This window comes from Anopheles maculipalpis, chromosome 2RL, assembly GCF_943734695.1.
Source record: "Anopheles maculipalpis chromosome 2RL, idAnoMacuDA_375_x, whole genome shotgun sequence".
NCBI lineage: Eukaryota > Metazoa > Arthropoda > Insecta > Diptera > Culicidae > Anopheles > Anopheles maculipalpis.
The window spans coordinates 20,326,705-20,354,068 of record NC_064871.1 but is presented as its reverse complement, the minus strand read 5'-3'; the positions used below and the strand labels follow the sequence as shown (position 1 = coordinate 20,354,068).

At 41.7% G+C, this 27,364-nt stretch overlaps 3 protein-coding genes across 7 annotated transcripts in view; 1 reads left to right on the top strand and 2 right to left on the bottom strand.

The window, feature by feature from the left end:
* Positions 1-15,412, bottom strand: part of LOC126556746 (attractin) — a 317,924-nt gene extending 302,512 nt beyond the window's left edge. The window contains exon 1 of the mRNA XM_050212216.1: positions 15,402-15,412. The gene's annotated coding sequence lies outside the window, so the exon portion shown is untranslated. The remainder of the gene's footprint in view (positions 1-15,401) is intronic.
* LOC126559328 (complexin) overlaps positions 1-27,364 on the top strand; it is a 553,464-nt gene that overhangs the window by 416,601 nt on the left and 109,499 nt on the right. The window lies entirely within an intron of this gene.
* LOC126556797 (uncharacterized) overlaps positions 1-27,364 on the bottom strand; it is a 109,820-nt gene that overhangs the window by 20,307 nt on the left and 62,149 nt on the right. For all 5 annotated transcript variants that reach the window (XM_050212311.1, XM_050212312.1, XM_050212313.1 and 2 more), the window contains exons 3-5: positions 14,144-14,314; positions 5,971-6,115; positions 5,114-5,241 (exon numbers count right to left, since the gene is read on the bottom strand). In XM_050212311.1, coding sequence (XP_050068268.1) covers positions 5,114-5,241; positions 5,971-6,115; positions 14,144-14,314 — 444 coding nt within the window. The remainder of the gene's footprint in view (positions 1-5,113; positions 5,242-5,970; positions 6,116-14,143; positions 14,315-27,364) is intronic.

Genomic DNA, 27,364 nt, shown 5'->3' with positions numbered 1-27,364 from the left:
ACAAAAAGTGAGCTTTTGCACATCAAAATATGGGAACAGCGAACAGCACCATGTTTGTTGCCGTTTTTTTGTTTGCTCAACCATTGTCTACGGTTACAACTCATTTGTGGAAGATTGGTTTTAATTGGAATGTAAGCGGTAAAAGTTTATTTGCTGCTTCTGCTGCTCAATGAACGTGACGTTTCTGATGGAAGCAGTATGAGAATGAAACAAGATTTATTTTTACCAAGTTATCATAACTGGATTAGAGTAAATTTAATGCTTGAATGTTCCCAACTGTTCAGAGTTCGAAGGTCAATAAATATATAAAATTCTGAAAGTAGATAAGCTCCTGTCAAATCTTCAATAAGAATGTTACACCCAAATATAGAATGTTTCATAAATCTTTGGTTATTTATTTTCACGCTCCAAAACGAGCATTATCGTGAACCTGCAAACAATCGTTGGCAATATTGCAAACTACTCTTTTCATGTGACTTTCAACCACTAACCTTACAGCAGCCCTGTACACGAAACCTGCAAATTGCTATTCCATGCTTGCATTTGCATCGTTTCGGTTTCGTTTGATGCTATTCTTTGATCCTTCATCGCCTTGACATTTCGCCTCTTGTTAACCTGTGCTTATTCGAGTGCATTTTATTTGGAACAAGGTGTAAGCAGTCGAGGCTTTTGGTGTGTTGAATTTTGGCACGGCTGTTTCTTATAACGAGGCGGCGTAGTTTTACCTTAGATTTTAATATCTCTGCGCAGTGTTTTTTTTTGCTTCAAATTCCAACAACACTTCCACGTGGAAATATATTGTCGTTATTATGAAACAGGACGGCAGTTGTTGAGTTTGTTTTGTGTGGCATCGTGCAAGATCCACTCGGCACATCGATGACAGTGTCCAACAACTTCCCATTGAACATTCATTGAGTTGTCGTTCCACAATGACACTTGGGAGATTCTCAGAATCCTACTTGCTGTGTCCTTTCCAGTGCTGTCGTTCACACCGTGACGATTAGTCACCGTGGAGCCTGTGATGCTGCAATACTCAAACCATTCTCACTCCTTCTAGGACGAATCATGTGCAGTGTGCGCGCGCGACCTGCAGCCATTGCGCCCGAGCGCACCAACGGCATCACGATTCGTCCGACCACAAAGAAGTGCACCACTTTGTCTCCTGTCTAATAAGTCTCGGGCTACAGCTCGGGTGCCAGCACTTGACGCGATCGTATCTTGTTTACTTTGCGCCTTTGTAGCCATTATTGTAGCCTTCCCCGACGTTCTCGTTCGTTAGTCTGATGACCCATGACACGTCCTGGCACGCTCCATTGCATCGTCAGCCAGCTGCCCTACTGTACGTAAGATACACCGGCCGGGTTTGAAGGAAGGCAACCGTCGGATGCCTGCTCTAAAGTAATGGCACGTTCCGGACATTCCGGGACACAAGCAGTGGGAGCATTCCTTCGAATGTCTCGTGCGTGCGTTTCGTCCACTTGGCAGTGTTTTAAGAGGATTTGCCGTACATACATACAACTCTCCTGCCAGCCATTTGTAAGCTCTTTCTCTCTCGCAGCACTCCAACCATGCGTGACTTATTGCCGGGCCTTTGCCGGGCTACGGTCGAGTGGAATTTGTGCGAGCACCACCAAGCGGAAGCCAAAATCACACGCAGTTGCACGTGCAGTGTGCGGTGGTGAGTTTTCTTTGGGGGATGGATGTTTAAAATTTTCATTACTTCAAGCCTGCTGTCTCACGCCACGCCACGCACCAGGCTGAAGCGAAAACGGGACCAAACTCTGGTACGGTCGAGACCGTATGCAGGGTGCAGCCGGTGAGTGGGGTTGGGCCCACGTAACCCTTGTGGGTGGGCCTCCCGTGACCCGTTAAATCTTGTTTTTATGTACCCACTACCAGGAACTCAATTATCCTTCCCACGCGGGGTTTGCTCGGTGCAAAACGCCGGAAGCGTGAATGGAAGGAAGTGGTTTATACCTTCTGAAAGCTGCGCCCATTTTGTGTTGTTTCCTCTTCGCGGGACAAAAGGTGCGTTCGGTTATTTGTTGGCATATTTTTGCTTTATGCCACGCCACCACGAGTACAAATAGTGTGTGTACGCAATGCACGTTCCGGGGCATTCCATTGTAATTGATTCAAGCCGGTAGAGGTGAGTGTGGGACTGGTTTGTGGGTTGGAATACTCTTTGGCACATATAAAACAAAGCAAAAACTACTCCCTTTGCCACCCACCCGACGCAGACAACAACGGCAAGCGTGTTGGAACACATTTTAAGGGCTGCGTTGCTTGAAATTCTACCCGTGAGATAGGGCGCCCCGGGGGAGATATTTACAGACCCTCGCGTAAAGGATACGCGATGTGAAAAGCACACCGCAACGGACATGCGATGGTGGTGTAGAACTCGAGAAGACTATAATTCTTTCCACCATAGACGGAGGTGTCGCTTAGCGACGAGCACGTGCAGCACGTAAGAAGGACAGAGGTGTTGGTCACTGTACTGTTAGGCATAGATACGAGATGCTGCTAACGGATTGAACAGGGATTTCGTCCTATCCGAGTGATGGTTCTATCTGATACCATCCAATTTTTTATAGACTTGTAGTGATGAGTTGGCGTCTAACGAATAGTCCGTGTTGATGGTGTTGTCCTTGCAGAAGAAGACAACCCGTAACACTGTGCCCATGCTGTACGTCCTATTTGTATTTTTTGTTTATTGAACAGTCAAAAGTTATGAAATAAATAGAGTAGAATTTTGTATTTTGGCGCATTGTGGAATCGGAATTTCACTCTAATTAGCACCTGCAGATTTTTATCCTGTAAAACATCTTTGTTTATTGTGACGCTTTTCTCTCAACCAAGCACCAACAGCAGTAAGGATTTATCTGATGTTGGAAAACAAGTATCATTCAAAAGGCTTTCCCCCCGCCCGAGCTACACCATCTTAATCAATAGAACTAATTGCTGGAGGCATCAGACAAGTGCAGCACGAGTCCACTTATCACTTGTCTTGCAAACGGGTACCGGTGCTTGGAAGATTTTTAATTAGATCGCGTGGACAAGTGTCCATATTTAGTGCCGTCGCTAGTGAGACGATTCTGCACCCCGCGTAACGCGGAAAAGGAAACGTACCGCAATGAATGGTGCAAACCGTGCACTAAAACAACCATTGAAGAGGACTCCGGTGTAGATGATGATAAGAGTGTTGTTCTCCACCATGATGCTACCCCCTTTTTTTCAATGCGTTTGTTTTTATTTACTGCCAGCTTATTTTTTCATTCTACTTTTACTGTACGTGCAACAAAAAACAAACATCAACACGCTTGTTCGGTGTGCAACGGATACGGTTAGTTAGCTCAATGGCAATGGAACCAAACCAAAGTTGTGCTTGGTTTAGAATTTCCTTTTTTATGTTCAACTGCAGCCTGTCGGCCGACGCAGATGGTGCTCGTGGTGTTTGACTTATGGTTGTTGAGGTGTTTGGGAAACTTTATCCTTCGATTTGTTCGATGCATACTGCCAATGTCACACAATCGACACTCTATAAATTAAGTGGTTCTTTTCAACTACGGCTGGCAATCCTACGTGGTACCTCACACACTACCATCGCATATAATTGATGGATATAATTGCAGGAACATTGCGAAAGGTTCGGGTGTTTTATGGGTTCTATTGATTTTTAGTTGGTGTTTTTCCTGATAACTGGAGTAATGTAAAACCCCTCATTTTTATTGTAAAATAATAATATTTTTTGTAAACATTTAGTACAAACGAAAGCATCAAAATCAATTCTTTGAAAATTCCAATTTTTCTCATCATAATTGTATGTGCAAGATAAAAGCATAAATATAGCACGAAGCTTTTCGATGTTGAGTTTCTATTTCGATGGAAGTAAACGATCACTCTACGCTGAAAATCCTATACGATGAAAAGGTAATGGTAGAAGGCATTTTGCATGCACAATGGGATGAAGGATATTTGCCGCAAATGACGTGACGCTCTTGCTTTACTGATAAGGTATTAAAATTGCTAAGAAAATAAGCTTTCGTTATTGAATTTGCCGAAAGAAAGAACAAAGCTACGGAAAACAAACATGTGCAAAAGCATACGAATCAAATAATACGACAATTGATGTATTTGGCGGCTGTCTGGGGACCGGAAATGGTTGACTTGGGGAGAATTTGAACCCAGCTCAACAGGATCTTTGGAAGCTCCTGTAAGCAATTTTTCATCTCCCAAAGTCCTGCTTCAGCAAAAGACGAAACGGAACCAGTTAAAGAAGAAAAACAAACATGGAAAAGGAGTTTCGATCGCGCGGTACCGCGCGACAGGATCGATGTTTTGCTAAGAAGTGTTAAAGAAATCCCGTAAATATTGGTACGAAAAGTTCGCGTACCGTAAACGGAACGGATAAATAAGGAAAAAATGAAAAGAATACAGAAAAAGAAAACATCCCGGATGCTAAAACAAACGGCTAGGCGAGTAATAGAACGATGCCGTTTCAGCGTAAGGCGCGTAAAACGATGTTGGCGAACAGAAGCACAGAACGGGAAAGTTTGTTCTCCCTGTTGGTGGAGAAGAAGAATTTTCTTCCGACGGGCGTTTTCCACACGTCTCGTAGAACGATGTGTTTAAATGTGGTGTTAAGGGGGAAAAGAATCGGAAACAAAACGTACAAAGTAAAGTGAACAAGCCAGAAAAGCCGAAGAGCAATAAAAAGTGGAGCAATAACAAAAAAAAGTAAACCAATAGTAAACTGTAAAACAAAGAGACAAATCATCTCGAACGGTTCGGAGTCGCAAAGTTTACCATTAAAGGTGGCATAGGGTACGGCACGGAATGGCAGAAGAACTTTTCCTTCGGTCGACTGTTGATTGGGAAGAGAAAAACTCAATGCAAACCGGTTTTAAGAACAAGTACTATGTCTTGGGAATTATTTAGGTCGGATAGCGTGTCTTAGTTACGTGCAATCGATCCGTTACGTTTCAGCTTGCTCCCTTCTTCGTACGCCCTTTGCGAAAGCCACCCAGCCTTTGAATGTACTTTTCTGTGCGAGTCCGAACCGATCGACACGCGCCTGTAGGTAGGCTGTGGCGTAGAGGATGTGGCAACTTACCGACGCACGGATTATGGTTAACAACGCTAAATATTTTATCACATCTGCGCTTCATGTGATTATTCGGGCAGATGCAGCCGAACATCGGCGATAATCGCAGATTAGTCCACGCTTCGTAGCACAAATCCCTGTTGAGTATAGTAACACACGGGGCATAATTAAGAAACACGGTTGAGTGAACGCCGGTCGCCGGGTTGCGTATGCTATCCGTCAGCGGTTTTGTATACCCGGAATGTAGGTTCGTTGTCGTTCCTTTGTGTGTGTGCTATTTTTGTTACACACGTGGGCATACTCGGGCCTGCTCAGCAAGACGTTTGGTTTCGTCTTTTGTTTCACAACGCATCGTAAAATGCTCGATGGAATATTAGATTTGGAACGTGGCTCAGGAGAAACACATCGCTTAATGTACTTAGTGATTGTGGTTGGGTTTGAAGTCGTTCAGAGCAATTGTACCGAGCTTCTCTATGTTATGCAGTACGAGAAAATTAAAACCTCATGGATAGTTGTTGATGAGTTAGTTATTTAATAAAATAGATTTAATTTAATTACTATTTGAATGACATCAATCTGAATTATTACAAGCAGGATTTTCTTGTAAAATGACAATACGCGTTGATCGTTTACAAAACGTTATCGTATCCTTCTATAAACATGTATCTTGACACTGTTTTTTTAAAGCTTTAAAAAAAGAGAATTTATAAAGAAAGCTTGGAAAAGTCTACATCATTTAAATGGATTTTTTGTCCATTTTTTCCAGTGCTTGTGTTCTCCTTCACCATTTCCACAATCGTACTACACTGAGCACAAGAGTACGCAGAGCAGTTCCGTCATTCATTTCTTAGCACAGTTTGCCATACCTATCTTCCATGCGGCACTTATTTTCCCGCACTTTACAGTGTAGCTTAAAATCCTCGAATAATTTTATACACTTTCGCTCCTGCTGGCACACAGATAGTGCATGATTGCACGTCGGTAATGCATCCACCGGATAGGGATCTTTTTCTGCAAGTAACAAGTTAAGAGAGAAAAGGATAGAGAGAGAGAGAAAGAGAGAGAGAGAGAGAGAGAGAGAGAGAGAGAAAGATGGACGAAGAAAAAATAAATTTGATTAGTTGTGGTTTTTTTAGTGTATTTATCAGCATTTTGCATATAATAGCAAGATAATCCAAGAAAGATTTATGAAAGATTGTTAGTAGATTTATTTATATTATTTCTTAAACATAAAGAGTCTTGTTGCGCTCATTGCTTGGATTGCCCAAGATTTAATATACAGAAAACCACAAACACATGTGGCATCATCCAGGATGGAGCATTTTCCTTCCACACGATCTTCAAGGCGTCTGGTTTGTTTGCGTCTTCGAACAGTTGGAACACACACACACATGCGCACACACACACAAAGCAAAAAGAATCTTAAAGAACCTCCGTACCGCTCCAAGGCAAAGGAGGCATTGAATTCTGATTTGCATAATGTTTGCCACTAGGGCTCGTCCCAGTGCGCTCGAAACCGTGCAACTAACACATGTTTTCGGTTTACCGAACAGCCACTGCACGTGTGTGAGCACCAGTAAGCAGTGAGGTTCAATTTTATGACCCCGAACAATCGATCTGACGACGGTGCAGTGCCTCCGGGGAGCAAAATTGTCTTGTCTGACGCTAGTAGAATAGAGACGATAGTCTGATACGTTGTGCTCGATCGTTTGAGAACTTCTATTGATATTAAAGATGTTTAGCAGTCGGTAGTGATGGTGCTGGTGCTATTGTTGCTGGTTCAAGACACAAGTGCCAATCTCTTTTGGCAATGTGCTTCGGAACCGTTCCAAGTGGTTTGTTGCATCCGTGTTGGTGCAACAGCTTTGCGGCTGAATTTGTTTGGGACGGCACTTGATGTTCTGTATGCAGCACTGGCGCTGTTCCGACACTCCAGATGCATGACACCGTTCCGATGCATCGAATCACTTGAAGCATCAAACAGTGTAGTGTGTGTTTGCTGTTTATTCTTCATCTTTTCATACTATTCATCGTGAACAGGGGTTTACTCAGGAGAGTGGTCAGCTAAGGGTTAAATAAATTTCACTCCAGTCGCTGCAACACGGGACCATTGAAGATTATTTTTAGTGTAGAAATAAAACTCATTTAATGGTAAGTCTTTTGGGTTTTTATTCGAATGGCAAGTAGCATTCATGTTTTTCGTGTTATTATTTTCAATATTTGTTTCCGATACTACAAACTAGTAGTACAACAGCATTGTACGATAAAGTTTTCGAGAATTGTATGTTGTGTGAGATTTTTTGTATCTTTTTATGTTTCGTTTCAAATTTTCGTTTGATTCTTGTGGTATCTACCTTTTTTTTGTGGGAGCCAAAGATGCTCTTGCCTTTAGTTTAATTTTTGTGACAGGATTCTGTACACCTTTCAAATATATTAATCCCAACTAACTCTTCTGCAGTTCAACAACATTGAATCGTATATTATCATATTTAAATTAAATAGGTTGAAATTGCTTGATTGTATGGTTGGGACTTTTCAAATACACAAGAATGATTGTTTAAATGGTTTAATAAACAGAAATTGTCTGAGTTTCAAATGGAAACTCCAATCGAATGATTAGAGACACAAATCGAAAAACTAGAATAATTCCAAAAGAAAAATCTAATGGTTTAGCCTTAGACTGGCCATTCCTCTGCATTCTCTGCAGTTCAAGCATTGCAAACACCACACAACTAGCAAAACATAATCAAAAACCGACAACCGGATGGCATATTTTTTGCTGGCCGCCTGCCGCAGCGCTTTGTGCTCGATTATTTTCAAACAATAAAATCTTTCTCCATATCGTGCAAGGTGTGGTTTGGCATTGTCGTGTGGATGTGCGATCTTTTTTCTTCCATCCCATACTTCCCATGCCCTCTTTTCACTATCGAAATGGCAAAATTTCTGCCAGAGTTACAGGAAGGAATCGAAAACTGCACTTCCGGCTCTTGGAAACAAAAATGTTCCTACATTCTGCAATCCAGTACCGGCGGGTCACAACACAAAAGAACGGGGCTCGATTTTCTGACGCTGCATCGCCTGGGCTGCTTACCTGTGCAAATGCAAACATCCGTAAACGGGGGGAAGAATGGAATTTCGTGTTGGTTTTTTTTTGTCTTCGCATTCCCTCGTGGCTTTTATTATTCTCGGCAAGCGGTGCAACCCAGGCAGCTGTTATTTGCAATAAATTTCTGCTTGAAGTAATTTACTATGCAATCTGTTCACTAGTCGCCGTCATCCGGTACCGGTTGTGATGTTTACCGGCCCTTTCACTCTTTTTATGCTTACAAAACGGAAGAAAGAAAAAAAATCCCCTCCGTTATCCTTTTTATGCCGAGTGGATCGGGCATTCTTAGAAGAATCTCTTATTTGTAAGTGTTTTTTTTGTTTGTTCTTTTTTTAAACATTTTCTTTACGATCACTACATGTGGTCAGAGGAAACTTTTCGCCTTTGCAGAACGCTACCAGTACGTGGGAAATAAAGCAACCGACACAAACGATCATCATTGGCCTGCATCGAAGAGAAACGGAAATCCCCATCCGGAATGAAAAGAGCTGTCCAGAACAAAGCCCTCACTAAAGAGGCCGATTGCGCTTGATAATAGCAATCGCTTCAAGACACTTCACGATGACGGACGTTGATGGCCCCGGGCTTGACGAAGGGTAAACGATAATAGAAACATAAAAGTAATCACATAACGAAAGCAAAATCTTCTTAAGCTCTATTAAACATGGCACACGAGCGTGGAGACGATGGATGACGGGGTATCTTTCTCGCTGCTCGATAGCGCAGGAAGGCAGTAAAATAACAATAAGTGCCACGGTACCGGGCGAAACAAAAGAAAAAACGCCACATATACCGGCGGGTATCCGTTTCCGCATGCAGCGATTTTGAAACAAAGCTATCGTGTGCAGTAACGGATCGTCTTTTGGATGACATTTTGTCTTTTGCCTGTTTTGCCTGGGTGTATGTGCACGTGTGGAACGATGAAGGAACGCTGTGACGTTCAGATGAAACCTTGATCAGCTTGACATAAGCTGTGAGGATGAGGTACGGCTTGGGAATTGGTTTTGCATCGAATGTGCTGCCATGCGGAAGTGGTCAAAAGTGAAGTGCTTCAAATGCTAAGAATTTCAAAGTGTGCTTTGAGTAACATTAATTTGTTTGTGATGGAAGTAATTTATCGAATATGTTATTTACTAAAATATCTTTCAATTCTTTAAAAAAGAAACCGGGGCCAAAAATTGTTCTTTTAATGCTATATGCTTGAATATAAATAAAGTGTTAAGTAAATCGTAAATAGTTTGACTACAAGACATATTATTAAAAAATATAATAAAATAATTTATCTATTTACGTTTGATTATTACGGTTCAGTGCCGTATTGTCATAATAAAATAATATTTTTTTATAATATGTAATTAATGTAGTTAATAAGTCTTATTGATGAAAAGCTCATTGCCAATCTAAAACTAACTTTTTAAATGGAGGCGCCCAGTATATGATAAAAAATATAACTTGGGGTCTATGATGACCTAAGTAAGTTTTTTATGGGTGTTTTGACAATTAGAGGCTAAAATGCCGCTTTAAACAAGACCTGAGCAATCATGAATAAGTAAGCAGGTAAAATAAGCATACTTTAAAACGATTGTAGCAAGTACTAAAATAAATATGCTTCAACTTAAAGAAATGGTGCATTGAGGAAAATAGTAAAAAGGTTTATTGAAATGATTGTATGCTCTAAATCTAATGAGTGACTAATTGTAAAAGTCAAAAAGTAGTTGATTAAAGCCTACCAAAGTACTTTATCAAATCTATCCAAATATTAAATTTACAAAATTAATATTTGTCGAGTATGCTCAAGTACATTATACTTCTTGCAATATAAATGTTAGGCTAGAAGTTTATATTGATATTGTTAAAAAAAATGGTTCATGGTGAAGCTCTCCGAAATCCAAAGCGTCCAACTATGAGTAGTTTTAAAAGATTTAACTTTCCATGTTCAGGGTTTTTTTTCTAGACTGCTTCATAATGAATGTTAGACATCATCAGAACAGATTATTTTAAGCTCATCGATTGTAATGAAACCACGACATTTTTTTTGCACAATTAAATCACCAGAAAAGAGATCATACTCCCGTTCGCTTGCTAATTACATACTCTACACAAGTTTCTTAAAAATCTGTCATAAAAAAACTTTTAAACTGTGAAGCTGCTTCATGTAGAAGCACTGTAATGGTCCACCATAAAACTGCACTCTCTTGGTGCAAAGTTAAATGTGGATGGCCACCGCATCGGAACACGAAAGCACGATTGAAGCGCAAGCAATAAAAGCTTTTGCGCTTCTCTTAACAAACGCTCGGTACGTGCTGGGGAAGAAAACCGTGCCAACTCACAGCTCAATGCATTCGAAGGCTTTTTTCTTTCGTCCCTCAAGGAATGCGTGACCGTCGCCGAACAAATGGCGGAAGTGTATCGAATCTCGACACGTACCGGGTGACACTAATGTAGCCGTGCACATGTGAAGGGGGCCAACCCGTGCACGGTGCAATACTAACAGAAGAAGCTCATTCACACGCTGCGGTTTGATACAAGGATGTGTGCCTCGCGAACAGTGGATTTTATTTAAAGCAATTGTCATATGTTTTTCACCTTCACTGAGTGACGCGTTTCGCTAATTATTTTCTGCCCACATTAATAGATGGCAATATTTGAAAGCTGCTTTTTCCGGGAAGAAATTCTGTTCTGGAGTTCGGCTGTTTTGGAGTTCGTTTTTCGTTCAGTGATTCTTTTATTCTCGCTTGGGAAAAAATCTCTACGTGAGTACCGTACTGCTCATGCTCATCGAACTCTTTGTGCGTTTGGTGAGCTTGTACTTGAGTGAGCCGGCCTAGCACTTCGATTTCATTGCAGCCCGAGGGAACGTGATTTGAATTTTTTCCACTTATCGTGTGGGAGATTTTATTTGCTCAAGACATGTGAGCTGGAACTCGATAGAACGCGCCGTACACGGGAGGGTAATAAATAAAGGGCAAAAAATAATGCGAAAATGGTTGGGGCAATATAAAAATACAAGGGCTCCTTCAAAAAAAGCTTCCATTGGTAGCAGCTTTAAAAGCTTAGCAATAGAACACAATTTTGCTTCGAATTATGTGATTTGCCTCGTTCTTCCAACGTAGGAACGATTTTTAAACCGATTGAGTTTGTGACATTTTTCTGAAATCTGCTGTGAGTAATCCATCTGAAGCTGCTTTTATAAATAGGGGTTAAAGCCTTATTTATATTTGCCAATATTCCGTAACCGCTGCACTTCCAATTCAATAAAATTACTTAGCGTTATTAAAACTTTCCTCAACTCTTTTCTACACTAATTCTGTTCCCTTCTTAGCTTTGGCCATTTCGATTGCATTTGGTAAAGTGACATGTTCAAGACAGAAAAACAAGAAGTGCTTCTGGTGCTCTTTTGCAGAAACAAAACTTAATTGTGTAAGTAAAGCAATGTAAACGGGTGCTCCAAATCCAGCCAAGAACATCTTACAGCTTGAACTGCTCGCCAAAAACAGAAAAAAAATATCCTTTTTAGTTTCGGACGAATTTTTCATCAAATGAAGTTGTCATATCGGGATGCAACTTTACCGCACACCGCCAACTTTATCCACGATTGGAAACCCAGCTCAAAGAGACATGTAGTTATGAAATTTTTGCTCTCCCATACCCTTCGTACCGTGTCAGGAACTTTCATGTCCCGGCTTCAAACTTGTTCGTGTGAGGAAGTTTTTTGTTGCTTTTCACAATTTCTCACGCCACACACTGTTGATCCGGAAAGATCCTTGTAAAACGGTGTAATTTTGTTTAGTGATCGCATCGAAAGATATTCCGAACGAGACGGTCCAATCCATCCCGTGCTAGCTGGCTGGTTGGAAATTTGAAACAGAGCTAACGAAAAAAAAAAGGGTTCAAATCCGATGAAGAAGGATGTAAGACTGTATCGGTGCCTTGCCATCCTGCTGCTATTTTATCTTTTTTTCGTCTGTTTTTGTCTCCCTTTTTCCACCCAAACTTCCTTTCAATACAAGCCGCACACTTCCCTGTGCTTTATGTGAAGACCATCGTCAAAGCCATAATACGCTGTCATGTTCAGTCAGCTCGTCAGTCAGCTTCTGAGACGAACCGAAAGCGCACGAAAGAGTTTCCTGGACCCAGGGAGTTCGGGGCCACCAATGGTGAACTTTTGTGTGTGCTCATAAATAAATTTTGCTGCTGGGAATCCTGGTTCCGTGCTTGTGTTCTGTTCTCTCTCTCTCTCCCTCTCTTGTTCTGTGTTTCACCCGGTACTCGGTTTGGTTGGTGGTGTAGGAATGATGGAGCGATAGAAACACGGGAGGAAATTATATGTTACCTGTACATCCGGCGCTCGGGATGGGATTTCGGGAAGGGCAAGCGTATTCGCAAAAGCTTACCGCATCGGCACTGTAGGAAGGATTATTTTTTTGCTTGGATAAATATTTTTAAAGCTTGCTTTCCAACGTTCGCCTCCCGATTCGGTGCTTGCCTGCGTTCTGTACAGCGTTCCATAATTACATGGTTCTGGTGTGGTGGTTCTGCACCTAGCGAAACGGAGCGAATATTTGAAGACAAAATATTTGCAGCGAATTGAAAATTTTGTTCCAAGCCGGGGTTGTGAGGGCGTACAATTTTAACTAGAAATTTGCTGTACGGATGGTTTGATTGTTTAAAATGTGCAGGATTTTGGACAACAAATCAAAGATCAGAACATGCGCAGGATACACGTTTGGCTGTTTCCCACTCAGTTAAAAAAGCCTTGTTTGCATTGCGTATAATGATTTTTGTAGTTTAACAAAAATATTTGGTTTTTCCTTTGCCTTTGCCAGGTCGTAAAGCTCTTAAAAAATAGGCCTTTGCTTGAAATGATGTATTGGAACAGAGTAAAGATTTGCTTCGTTTATTTATCGTTTAGTTTTATCATCGTTCCACAATCTTTGGGGCAACTTGACGAAAGATTAGGTGGTGTGAATAATTTTATTGAAACAGTTTTCTGTTATTAAATTTTCCAAATAGATTAGCTATTGAATTTTGTTTTAAAGAAACGAAAGAATAATTGTTTTAAATTTTTATCCAAATGGAATAAATCCTGGAGGACAACTTTATGCTTTCGTGTAACATTTTATTCATAAGCTACGCGTGCATTTGTTACACCCATCATGGCCATCCTTGCCAATGACTCACAGTGTGACACGTTCAGCAACCACGGCAGCAGTTTCAAACGGCTAATTAGGGCTTTACAAGTACCAGACAACTGTCGCTAAACTACGCTGGTTGTTCAGTATTCCAGGAAGTAGTAAGTTAGCAGCAGTTGGAACGCACCGTATGAAAGTCTCTTTGAAGTTTATAGTACAGCAAGACCATGTTTAGAGTAGCTCCTCGAATTACTTGAAAGCAAAGCATGAAGCCGACAGCGTAACCACGCACAACGAGTACGGCGTTTGGTATGGTGGAGAACAATTTCGTTTGCTTAATAAGGTAGAAGAGTTCAACTTTAGCATTCCTGCTCGAGAATAGTGTTTGGAAAATCGTACAATGTTGATAGTGTGTGAAGCGAGATTCAATATGTGTCAAGAGTAAGTCGCAGAATGGTTGCATCCGATCTGTGAAAACATTTGTCTGGAGTGTTTAGCTGAATTTTGTAGTTTCGATCGATGCTAATCGAATAAATGGGATCAGTCTTTCGTTTTAAACCACACAAACATCTTCGGTTCACTTGGATACTTCACATACATGCTTACAATACAATTAACTTTCCACTCATTAGGATCCATTAAGAACCGTTGAAAAGACATTCTTAAGTCAGTTCCAAGCCACCAGAACTGTTACCTTTTCGACGAACACATATCGTCGACCTTCTTGCTGAAATCAAATGAACCTAAAAAAAAGGGCTTTCGCCACAACATCTTGACAACCCAAGAAACATGTATGCTTACCTTTCTTGGACACGAAACCGCAGGGATGATCGAACAGGAAGTCTCGAAAATAATTACAGTCCGGATCGATGCCCGGCTCCTTGCACAGACAGGTGGGCCGGAAAAATGGAAACGCCTGCAGCGTCCGGAGGGCGGCCTGACATTTCGTTACGGTAACCGTGCTGCAGGCAACTGTAAAAAGAGCGAGAGAGAGAGAGAGAAGGAGAGATAAAGAGCTAGCATTAGAGCGTTAGAAAATGAGCTAAGGAAAAACAGGAATTATAGCCACTGAATCCGCTGGTGGTAATGGTGGAAGAGTGTTGTTGAATGATTTTCCCACATCTTAAGCAGTCATTAAATTCACGTTGAATTTGTTGGTGATGGTGTGTGAGTGAGGGTGTGTTTTTTTAATGTTTTTTTTCCCCCTATTTTTGGTTTCTTCAAAGTTGTTTCAGGTATAGAAAACAAAGCTGAGCAAAACACAATATTGGAGAAAAGGTACTGTTGTGTAAAGAAACCAAATTTCCGATGGTATGGGATTAAGTGAAACCTTACGAGAACTGTGGACGGTTGTTGTTTTTTTCTTCTGCTTGTTTCCTAACCCGAAACCGAAATCATCCCCATCGGTTGCAGCTCATTCATTCGTTATCCCTAGAATTTTCCGGGAAAAAAATGGAAAACGGTGTCTTTTTATTGACCCATGGCTAATTTTTTTTTTCTCTCGACATTTCCATTTTTTTGCTTCTCACTTTATATGTTTCTCATATTGTTTTTCCTCGTTTTCGGGAAACCCAAAAGTGTCAATGAATTTTTATGAGAACCTTTACCTACAAACTCAAGAAAGTGAACGGGGCTACGTGGTTGGCCGTTGGTTGGTTAGGGATCGGATTTTTGCGGTTTGCCACAGGTCCTTGGCACAGGTGGTGGAAAATGAAAATTTAATTCCTATTAAAAGCACTTCTCTTGCCAGAGCAAGCTGTCAGGAAGGTTTTTTTTTCTTATTCAGGGGATAAAAATTCATAGAAAAAACGCACAGCTTGGCATATCTCATCTACTTTTACCCTGTGCTGTGCTGGCAGCTGTTTAAGGACGCTCTTACTATTAGTCAATTTTGCCAGACTGCCGCCAAGTATCGTTCGTCGATCGAATACTTTTCAAAATGGTGTGTTGTAGATTCTATTGCACTTACTTACTACTACCAAGATGCACAAACCATTGGCCGTACGCAATACACACTAAAAGCTTCACGTTAATACACCAACACAGAAGTTTTCGGAACCACCTTAACACCGTCGACGGTTCAATAAAATATTTTGAATAATTTATAAACCACCGCATCTGCTAGTGTGTGTGTGTGTTATCCATCGCAGACTCCAAAAGGCGACTCACTCAGCACTCGGAACCATCTATCTTTCATGGTGTCCCTTTTTCTGCATCACATCTTTCGTTCGCCAATTTATGTCCCTTTTCTACGACCTCAAGCATAAAATTGAGCATCCGGTGAGACCGCGGATGAGTCTGGATATTTTTTTTTTTCGTTGGACCCATTTTTCACGGAAGTAAAAAGTGCTGAAGGAAATCGCGTAAGTTCTGCAGGAAACAAAACGAAAAGGTATCGATATTTACAACCGAGACCGTTTACATCACTGTAACAGAGCTCTGAGGGGTGCAAAATGATTTAAAAAGCAGAGAGTAAACGAATGGATCTGTGTGGAAATGACTGGAAATGTATAAAAATTGTTATACACATTCAAATTAAATGTGGTATTTAAATGGCACAGATTTTTTTATCATTCCACGTAATAGAACGGTATGATAATCGAGTAATTGTTCTTTGACCTTTTCGTAGTGTTCTATATTCAAAAGGTGCGATAAAATGTGATTCAATCAGTTCCTTTCATAGTATTTTTACATAAAAATTGATCACTTCTAGCTCGACGAACCGTGCGATTGAGAGAGCTTTGTGCAAACACTTCATGTCATGCAGCATTACTTAATGCGCTCAACAGGCATATCGTTTGAAATTCATAATAAAACCTTCAAACCTGTACGTACATTTATGATTTCTGCCATTCGCTGGTCAGTATTCAAACTCCACAAACACACATTTGGAAAAATAAAACACCAAGTCACTTAATCAATCTGCTGCCACCACCCATTTCTCAACCCGGTGGCAGAATGAAAAATTATATTTATATCCTTTTTGCTTTGCAAAAGAAAAAAATCATAACGCTATCTAACCTCCAATATTTTTGCTGTACATGTGCCCCATCAACATTAAGTTACGAGCGTGCAAAATTAAGGATCACAATCACCGGTGACCGAATGGAAAAAAAACTACACCTCCACCAGCACCAGCACCTATCGAGAGCAATCGAGAGAGGTTTGCTTTGCTCAATGGGCCTCCGATCCCAACCAACCAGCGCTCTGCTGTTTCTCGCCCCCGTAGGTCCACTTACCAACTTAGACCTGCCGTGGGAATAGGTGGCCTATCTGCATAACAAAATAAAAATGAAATAAAATAAAATAACGAATTGACCTTCAACTGGTGCTAAATCGACGCTCGGGTGCTTTTTCTTCTCCTTCTTCTTCTTTCCGGTGGTTGGTATGGAGCGAGGTACCGAAAACAAGAACCCGAAAGGACATATGATGGAATCATTTTTCACTCAATACATGCGGCGTGCTTTTTGGGTTCAGGGTTTTTTGGGGCCATGTCTTGATTTTCCCACCACAGGCGGGAAGGCAATTATCGGCCTATAATAAATTATTTACAAGCCATATTTATGAGGTGGCTGTAAGGGGTGGGTATCATGGTGTTGGTGGTGGTGGTGGAGTGATTTTAGATTGCGGTTAAGAACCCGAACGACTGATGTGTGTAGGAAAGTGTGGTTAATTTGGTTCGCTTTAGCGTATTTGAGGTGCTACGAGAGAAAATTTGCTACTCGAGTGAAGTGTTGAAATTTATTGAAGAATGATTCTCTCTGAATTCCGCCTCAATCGTTAGTATAACAGAAATTAATTGTAAGCAATTCGTCCAGGTCATTCTAGCTGAATTAAACTATAAAATACAGTAAACATTGGTTTAGTTTCAAATAAGCCTGATATGATTTACTCTCCGTCAATGATGCTCGCTGCAAGTGAACAGTGAGGTAAAACACATCCAACTTTACCATGTTGCTTAACTTTTTGCTGGTAATTTACCTTCACTCAACGAATAATAAAAGCGATTGTACAAGAGTAATGAGGAGTTTGTATTTCACCACAGCCCAAAAAGAAAATGATAAAAGAAAGCGCATGTAAACTACTACCACCACTACTTTGTACGAAAGCCCTTGAATGCTTCACTAGTGTCGGTGGATTCATAAAAGAACATTAACTTCGCTTTGCCTACCGTTTTGGGTACGCCAGGCTTGGGAAGGTGTGCAAGAAGGAGGTGTAATTATACTTTCACGATTTCGTCGATTTTCCTACCTTTCGTGACGTTTCAAGGTAAGAATCGACCGGTCCCGGGGAATGTTCCCTCGGTCCATCGTTTACAAGCGCGTCTTCGTAACGCCCGTGGGGTTAACCATAGCTACTCGCTACCGTCGACTATCAGATTGCGAAATCTACAACTGGAACCAGTTACAACTAGCAACCCTGCTGATGCCGGTCCGTCCGTACCTTGGATTGGAAGGTGAAGCAACGGTTTGTACTACCCACAAGACGGTTGTGCAAAAAAAAAACCTACGCAGCGAGCCATTGATTTTCTTTTGATTTAGCCTGCTGGTTTTTACTCACGGGGCTTTGCCATTTGTAACCATTTTCTTTCCAACGAAACGGTGACTTTTGTGTCGGTTTTTTGTGTGAGTGTGTGGGAGAGAAAGAGCGAGTTATGGTTGAGAGTGGTTGGAAATAAAAAGGTGAAGTAAGGTGACTGAGGCCGGACGATCAACCATAACGATAGCTGGGGTAATTTGCATGGATTTTGGATGGATCACCGGCTTACCAACACAAACACACCACGTAATGGAGGCAAATCTTTCCACACCAACACCATCAGTCGTGGTATTGATTAGCTGGGACGGTGAAACAAAACAAAAACGCTACTCGGGATGGAATGTTCCGGGTTTTCTTAAAGCAATTGATATTATGTTTTGTGTGTGTGTGTGTACTGAACAGTTGTTACTACAAGTTGCTAATGTTCAAATAACTAAAGACAGCACATAAGTCAGTCTTCAGTAAGAATTCATTTCAATAACTAGCTTCTTGACTATTAGTTATAATATATTCTCATTCTCCTAGCAAACATACACACAAACCATTAACGAACACCCTATTTATCCAGCAAACGCTCTGACCACCCTAATCGATGTCATTAATTTAATCCTCGCGCCGTGAATGAACCCTTTTCAAAATCAAATTTGCTGCTGGTGGGATAGAAGGTGAGAAGTTCACAGCGCAGTTTAGCTGGTATGAGTAATCCGATTGCCGTTATTGACTCACATTAAGTACTTTCACCGAAAAATTACCAAAACAGGGCAATCAACTCACGCCAGCGAGGTTATTTTTTCTTTGCTTCCCGTAATGGATCGATTTATTTGTGGGATTTTATTGACAGTCGGATGAGATGTTGAGGATTTTGCAACAGCCAATGGAAATGGATGATAACAGGTGAACAGGCATGAAGAGAATGGGAACGTATTAGACAGCGATATCTTCTGATAAAATAGTAATATAGAGGCTGGTGAATCGTTGAGGTATGGCAAGCAGAACACACGTTGTTCTGACTGTAGGGAAAGGAATACAAATTTTATCTCTTTGTATTTTAATAGGAACCGCAAGTAACTTACAGGTGTTTTGAAATCATCAGAGTCAACCGAACTATGTCACCATTTCAAGGTGAGGAGGTGTTGCTGTTTTTGTCTCAAACAAAGAAAAAGGCAATCGAATCACATCGATAACTTGTGATCCTTTACGGAAATGCTTCTTCAAACGACGCAAGGTCTTGGGAGTGTATTCGACGCTTTGAAAGCGGTGATTTCCGTGCAAGACGATTTCCACACCGATCGCTGTCGAAGGAATTAACGGTTTTATTGGAGAAAAACCACAGCCAAACACAAGAAACCGGTCCTGCAGTGTGAATAATGAGGTAGCCGCAATCTCTTTATCACCGGATCGCCACCTTTTTTTTCGGTGGCAATTTATGCGATGTTGAATTTTATCTCTTTCTGACCTCTGAGAGACTTCTTCGGCATTAATAAATGGTGTTTGGTATAGCCAAGCACACTATTATTATGTTTTTATTTATTCCTTTTAAATTATGATAGGTTCTCATTAAAGGAAAATTTGGCCTCTCACCTAGATAGCAAAAATTTAAAATTTTCTTCGCTTGCTTCGCTTAGGAAACAAATTTTTGCGCCATCTTCATCCTGGAGGTCATCGTTTTCAATCCCATCCATCAACGCGAGAAATAATGCAAATGAAGGTGTTTTAAAACGAGCATACCCCGTAAAAGAACAAGATATCACCAAGACAGGACAGACAGGCTGCTGTGCTAAGACATCAAAAAACAGGTGCGCGTTGCCGGTTTCCGCTAACCATTTGCCTTGTGTACTAACGATCACGCAAAAGCCCGAGTGTCTTGCTGCTGGGCTGTCCATCCGTTTGTGAGACATTATCCTACTGTCAGTTCACCCGATCTTCCTCGTGGTTCGGGCAATCAATGCGCTAGCTCACTTTAAGAACAATGACTTTCGGTAAAGAAGGTAACCGTGAGGGACTGTAAATGCTAAAAAGAAAGGAAAATGAATGAAAAACTAAGGAACGCACCAGAAGAGAAATCGTGCCAATGACAAATTGCTATTTACTGCCTTTTTCCGAGGAGTCTATGCTTCTTGTGCGCATTTTTTTTTTGTTGCTTGTTTCCGTCTTCATCCACTTCCCGGACGCTGCTATAATGGGACACTTTTCTCGGAAGGAAGCAGAACACGTCGACGATTATGTGTGCGCGCGCGCTTGCGACATGCATTAGACGCGCTGCCAGGGATGCTGCTGAACTGTAAAGCGGGTAAATCGGACGTCACCCGTCTCGTCCCGTGCGAAGATGGTGACCAGATGGACGATAATGAATTACGGGAATAACGGCTGCGTCTCATTGCCAGCTAGGAAACAATAATGAATTTATTTTTGCTCAATTTCGTCCCCAGCTAAATGAGTTCTTCCACTTAATTTTCTCGCTTCGCTGATGTGTTTCGGTTTTTAACACTGCTTATTGCGCGACGAGCTTTTCACTTTTCTCTTTGTTTTATATCGGGCCAATTTTCGCCAACCTACTCTCGCTCTCTCCCTCCCTCCATCTTAGCGGAAATGTGATGAAAACCAGCTTTGGGTTTGGGTAAAAAATAATGGTGTATCTTCAGGAAGGAAAAGTAAAACAAAACAAACAGGGAGAACGAAAAAAACTAGCCCACAGACAAAGAATTACACCGACGCGGTTTTCGCCTACCACTCAATTTCGATCGTTTCCCGAACACGTTACTGTACTTTGGGAACAGGAAGCGGAGAACCGAATAGTATGGGGCATGCCGGCGTGATTTGATGGTCTCGAAAGATACTTCTTCGCCAGCGTTTGCGTCATCCCCGGCTGCTGCTTTCGTCCAGCGTCCTGCCGAAAGTCTAATGACGTGTAATTCATTGCTTCGAAACCATGGCACTTAAAATGTAATCGCCCAAGGTTTTTGCCCACGCCGATGCTGCGCCACATCCAGCAAAACGAGTAGCAAAACCGCAATGAAAATGCTCCGAAAGAAAATGAACCACCACCACCATCATCACCGCACACACGAAAACCCATCAGGCAGGTCCATCAAATTGAGGTGGCAACGGAATTGAAGAGATAAATGAAGCGGTAGAAAAGTGAAAATTCTACTGTCCTTTGGTGTTTGTGTCCGTTTGTTGCTTGGGGAAAGGTCTTAATTTACCTAATTGAGAAAGTCAATTTGGCAAGCATTCGCTGGATGGTGTGGGCTGCCGTGCATACCTTACGACCAATGGGAAACTCCGAAAGGGAAACCACAACTTGCTCGCTCGTTTCGCTCAGCTTTGGTGAACGACATTGTATGTGTACGGCATTAAAGAACATATTTCATCATCTAAAGGGAAATTGCACAAGTATTGGTTTGCTTTCAGAAATGGTAGCGATCAGTCAGTCAAGTAATGCGCAGTGATCCGGGAAAAAGATACATGATTTCTTAAGAGCAGTCATGCTATGAATCGGGGAGCATTTTTACTATAAAAAAAAATATTAGAAAACTTTCATGAAATCTAAATTTGACTAAATTCAAATCACTTTAATTTAATTACTGACTAGCTGAATTTTATCTGCACAGACTTTAAGATTAAATTTCAAAACAATGCAAGATGAATGTACTAAAACTGTTCCTATTTAAAATGTTAAAAAAACAAGCGATTCCAAGCGTTTTCTAAACCCACGTTTGATTCGAAAGCAAAGCTTGAAGACAATAAAAAAAACAGACATGAAACACACGCACCTATACATCGTATAAGATAAATCGAACACAAAAGTCCAAAATGCTTAATAATTCCACGTTCTCAATACCATAATGCGTGCAAAGCACCCCTTTGTTTGCTTGGTAAACTTTACAGTACTGTACTTCGTGATTTTAAATTAACTCGCATTGTTGCCGGGAAACGAAAGTTGGCAGCACGCAAGTGAAGTTAAATATTTGCTCATTGAATTAACGTCACAATACGATACACGAACATACTCACACACTCACACAAGCGTGAGCTGGTTCTCAATGGCACTGTTTTTGTACCGAATTTTCCTCGCAAAGCTCAGCCGATGAAGTTAGCAGGTTGGGCCATATCATCAATCACTCCACGAACAGAAATGGTCGGAATTTGGGAAAACGTACGGTTTAGCCTAGCTCAATCCAGCGCGTGACATGACAGGACACCAAAAGTGTCAAGTGTCAGGTTTATCAGCTCCAATGGGAGCTCATTTCCTCTACCCCAAAACGGAGCATAAACGGGTGAACAATGAAACGGTTTGAAAAAATGGAATAAAAAAAAACCTCGAACACACAATCCCTACGAAGAGTCACGGAGACAGGACACTTGGTGATGCTTCCATAAGGAAGCAAAAGAAAAGAATGAGAAGCAAAAAAAGACACCATCAAAACCAAAACACACGCTAATGAGCAAAAGCATTCGCTTCTAATGATCGCTTGAATGCTGAGGCCACTTAAGCGTTGCAGTGGGCTACGGGGAAATTCGGAAGCTGAGCGTCACAACAAATGCAAAGGATGATTACACGCGACCCGCTCCCGCAACATGAAAAAGCTAAACGAAACTGATTTATCGTCCTTTTGGGAGAATTTTGTGATTGGAACACATAACTAAAAAGAAAAACCAAACTCTCGGAAAAAGCGAAGCATAATGTAACCGTACCGTTATCGATAAACACTTAGCTGGCAGGAGAGGTCGAGCCCTCACTATTAGCCCTCAGTGGTGGTGAAATACCGGAAGACGGAGAGATTATGGAGCTTTCGCGAGACGCATGCAGCTGATGAAGCGAACACGGACGAAGCTAATTCCAGCACTTATAGATAATACCCGGAGAAATGGTGATCACCTCCGGGGCACTCGAAATGGCACAGAAATCGGAGCAAAAAAAAGTACATCATCTTCACAGTCGATCAAGAATTCGACAGACAATTACCGGACTTATCATCCGATCGGCACACAATCTTGCTCGTGCCAGTGAAGAAATTCCAAGAACATCTCAATATGGAATTAAGAAGCGTTGGTTAAGCATTGGCGACAATCAGGCGGCAGTATCGGTGACACAGTGGTCCTTGGATGTTCTTCCACTTCGAGACACATCTTTCTTAGATCAAAGTTGGTTGCCTCACACCTCGGAACGGACTCGAACTATGCTTTGATGAAATGCCTCTGTTGAAAGCATTACAAAAGACGTAACAACGGTCACCTTCCTACTCATGAAGTGAGATTTTCATCTCTAAAGAGCCAACATAAAGCGACGACATGGACGATTCCCGTCAAAATGCTTGAAGTCCGGCTTCAATTGTCACCTTTCGCCGTATTCATGGCTTGGCAAAAACAAATTTTCGCATTTATGTAGCTGGCAAACACCTTTACACCCCCCAGGCTCCCAGGCTTCCCACGTGTGAGCCAAAGAGTTCCCCTATATGGTATTGTAAGGATCTTGATTTGCTACCTTCATCTTCACCAAGCATCGTGTACCGTTTTCTTTCTTTGTGCAGTGACGTTGAAAAGGAGCCGAAAGTAGCCGGTTCAAACATTTATTGACATTTTAACGCTGAAGCGGTCCCAACGAAAAAAGAAAAAAAGCTTGTCATCGACCTCTCACCGACCCCGGGCCGGGACAGGCCAGACAGGCTGAATGTGTATTAATAAAATTGTCACTGTCACGTCTGTCGCAATCAATTTTATCTCTCTGGTCTGGTTTTGTGAAAGTGCGAAAGGCCCGTCGGCGTTTGCTTAGCTGTTTCGGTTAGTTTGATTACAGCCCGTAGCTGTGGGATGGCGCACGGGATGACATCGGTCGTGTAATGGTTTTTGTGCCGGAACGAGCAAACTGCTCTAGCACGAACAGTTCCACGAAACCGGACGACCCGGTACCGTCAATTAGTTCCATGTTGCTTCATCGTCCGGATAATTGACAAGAGATCAAGGTGAAATGGTTGATGTACAAGGGGAAGTTCGTTTGTTTGTGAGTTTGTTTTGTTTATTCGAGAAGTGGTAATTTATAGCCAAAGCACACTTAATGCCAAAAGAAAGCTTTAAGGTTTTAATTTACCTCATTAGATACAGGTAAGATAAATAGTATTTAAAAAAGAGTTTCTATATTTAACTTCCATAACCACCGAGAGCAGAGTTTCCACGTATCGTTCCGATAAATGATTCGATAGTTTCACCGAATCTCTAACCAATCATCTTCCGGGAAGACATGCTGGTTGGATCGATTCATTTGACAGCAATTGATTCTGACCTATTGTAATATTGGAACCGATTCCTAGCACAACCGCTTGCATCTTCCTATTTCGTGGAACACTCTACTCGTCCCCAGCTTCCCACAGTTTCCCCAGCTTCCCTTTTCTCTGTGCCATAACGATCGCACAGTACCTTCATTCGGTCGGAGTTCGGTTGATATGCAAATTTATGCTCGTAAAAGTTTTGCGATTGTAGCGAAATAAATGTCCACCGGCAAGGGGGGTTTTTTTTTTTTTGAAGTTGGACTAGATGTGTTGCCATCACTTCTTCTTTTTCAGTTTCTTAGCTCAGTTCCGTTTGCATCGGCTTGCTCCGAAATCGAAATCGAAGAGTCAAACGGCACTCCCTGCCGGGGCTTCGAAATTGGCGCACCGGTTCCGAATAGGAATGAACCCCCAGAGAAAACATGCCAGTGATGCAGTTTTTAGCAGGCGAAATACAACGAAACACTGCCTCGTGCCTTTTGCCGGATGTCATTCCGGGACGACCGACCAATCAAACACTGGTTCGCATTTTCAATCCCGAACCATGCCCGGGAGGTCCGGCGACGAATCATGGTGATGGCGTTACCATGAGAAATAAAGCACACAAAACGTGGAGGAAAAGAAAAAAAACTGACTTAATACTGCAGCCCTGAATGCTTACGGACAATGCTTACGTAAGCGGTGTGGTGGGAGGGAGAAAACCGGAAAAGTCCATCTGTACCATCCGTTTGTGCCGGGTGAGCTTGTTTGGCGGGGCCTAACTTTACTACCGAAAGTGAACAACAGGCTACATGGGGTGAGTTTGTTCTTGAGAGCGTCTCAAGAAGCCCCGGTTTCCGAGAAGCAAATAGAGCACATAGTTTATAGCGATCGATAGTGGTGAAGTAAAATCAATACTGCTGCCAGGTATAACCCCTCCTCCCCAGTTGCAGGTGTGTTTCGTTTCGTTTTTGCACTTCTTGCGCAAGTATACAACGGGTGCAGAGTGCAGTCCAGTTTGTCGGACTGAGCAAGAAGGTAGAACACATTCTCAATAATTGAACATAGTTTAATATGCAGATGTAAAGACCTGGTCGAGGCCTGGGTCCTTTAAAAGCAGTGCAAAAGTTGATTTACGGACTGTGTATATCTTAGTAAAGTCGAAACATTCATGGAATTTTTGCTAGTGGAGTGAACTGTATTGAAACTATTCGGGTAAGTTATGCACTTTAAAATTTATTGATTTCAGACTTCATGGTACAGTTGCTGGTACAGACACTGGGTTTTTTTCTACGACTTAACCTCCATAAATTCCAAGAAAACCTGAAAATGAAGTCCATCTTTGGACTAAGTTATCACAGCTGTTTTGTGGTTATAAACATTAATTGGTCCTTAGATCTCCAATTTAAAGTCTCCAAGTTTAAGGAGGAAATTCGATTGAAGTTAACTTTTGCTTCCTTCACAAGATGTTTATAAAATACATAACTACGAATTTAAGCATGCTGGCAAAATGAGAAAACCTTCTGCCAAACCTTCTGCTATTCAACAAATACACTCCAAAGTGAACCCAAAATCTAGTGTAAAACATCTGGTATAAAAGATTTACATAATGGGTTAATGAACAACAAAAGCAGCAACGAAAAATGCTAATCATGGCCATGAAGCTAGCATCAATGCATCGAAAAGCAGAACTTACACGCTAAATCTGTTGAATAATCAAGTTCTTGACTGCAATAAGGGATCACAAAATAGGAAAGAATATAGCACATGGTCAACATCATTCGAGTGAAAGCTTTGACTGAGGAACATCTGAAGGAGGTTAACAAAAAATGTTGTGCTTCAACAGGTTGCTTGAAGTCACACCGAACACTGTCCACCTGATGAACCTTTCTTTTGTGCGTAGGTTCATTCCTGGGTAAGTTCCTTTTTTTGTTCCCTAAACAGACAGTCATTCACAAAGCGAACGGCTTACATGATCTTATGTTGCATTCTAAACAGGCAGGATTTTGTCTACCCTAAAATACCATCACCATCGTACGATTTAGTGAAAAATGTCGAAATTTCATCATCCTCAGATTACATCCAAAATCTGTTCTATCAGCATTTTCCCGCTCGCTCATTTGTTGCCCGTATTGTGATAGCCTGTTTTCATTTCACCAAGCTTGATCATTCTTTCTGCTGCCTTAAGCTTGTCTTTCCCTTTATCCAGCCGCATTCAACCGTGATGACGATGATAATGATGATGCTGATGATTCATTTACATATCTTTCTCAATCCGTTAGTTTGGGATCGTCTGAACAAGGTCGAGCTGTACGGGAAAAACGAGTCTGATGCAATACATCGATATTTGCATACATTGTAGAATTTGAAAAGCCTTAATACTAAAAACGGACGACTGCATGTATTGATGAAACTTTCCACTCACCTTTCATTCACAGCGTTTTCGTACCTAGTATCTCATTAAAATGACACAAACGACGTGAACTGTACTGTCTGTGGCAAAATTAACACACCTTGGCAGACTTGGCATTTTTCTCGCATTGAATAGCTGCTACTGGCCGTGACTTACTTACTGTAACCCGTCATCTTCATTCATGGCTCTATTTAACGCCCGGTTCGGGGTTTTTGGCTCTAGCATGTCCAACGTCCCTTTCGTTCGTCGTTGGGATTGTGTTTCCATTCACTGTCCTGCCTTCCCGGCAGCGCTTCTATTCTGTATTTTTCCATGCGATTTGAATGTTGAGTAGGAAATCGTGTGCTTTTTACAAGGGATCAGATTTTCACTACCCATTGACCACATGTCCTCGCTGTTCTTGTTCGTTAGGAGTTCGTACAGGGCCCCGTTTCAGCCCGACTCGGTTGGCCTTTATCGGAAAAGTTGTACCATCTCCGCATGTACCCATGGCGTCCAGCAAACTTGTCGTCCTGGGCAGCGAAAGCCACCCAGCAAAATAGGATACAGACAAAAAATGTGTCCACTGGCAAAAAAGGGAAGTCGTGGAAGCGTTGCATAAATTTGCATACATTTACCGCATGGCACCATGGCAGTGTTGGGGGCAGCATTGAGGAATTGTTCCCGTCCATAGCCGGTCCAGCAAACACCAGGAGACGACGGATCGTGCAAGACCCTGCTTCTTTCGGTGGATGGATCGAGTTGATCAGAATCTTGCCGTCAACAAGCAGGAAGCGACAGCCGGCCTCGTGCCCAAAAAGAGTGGGCAAGGCACTTGAACTTGAT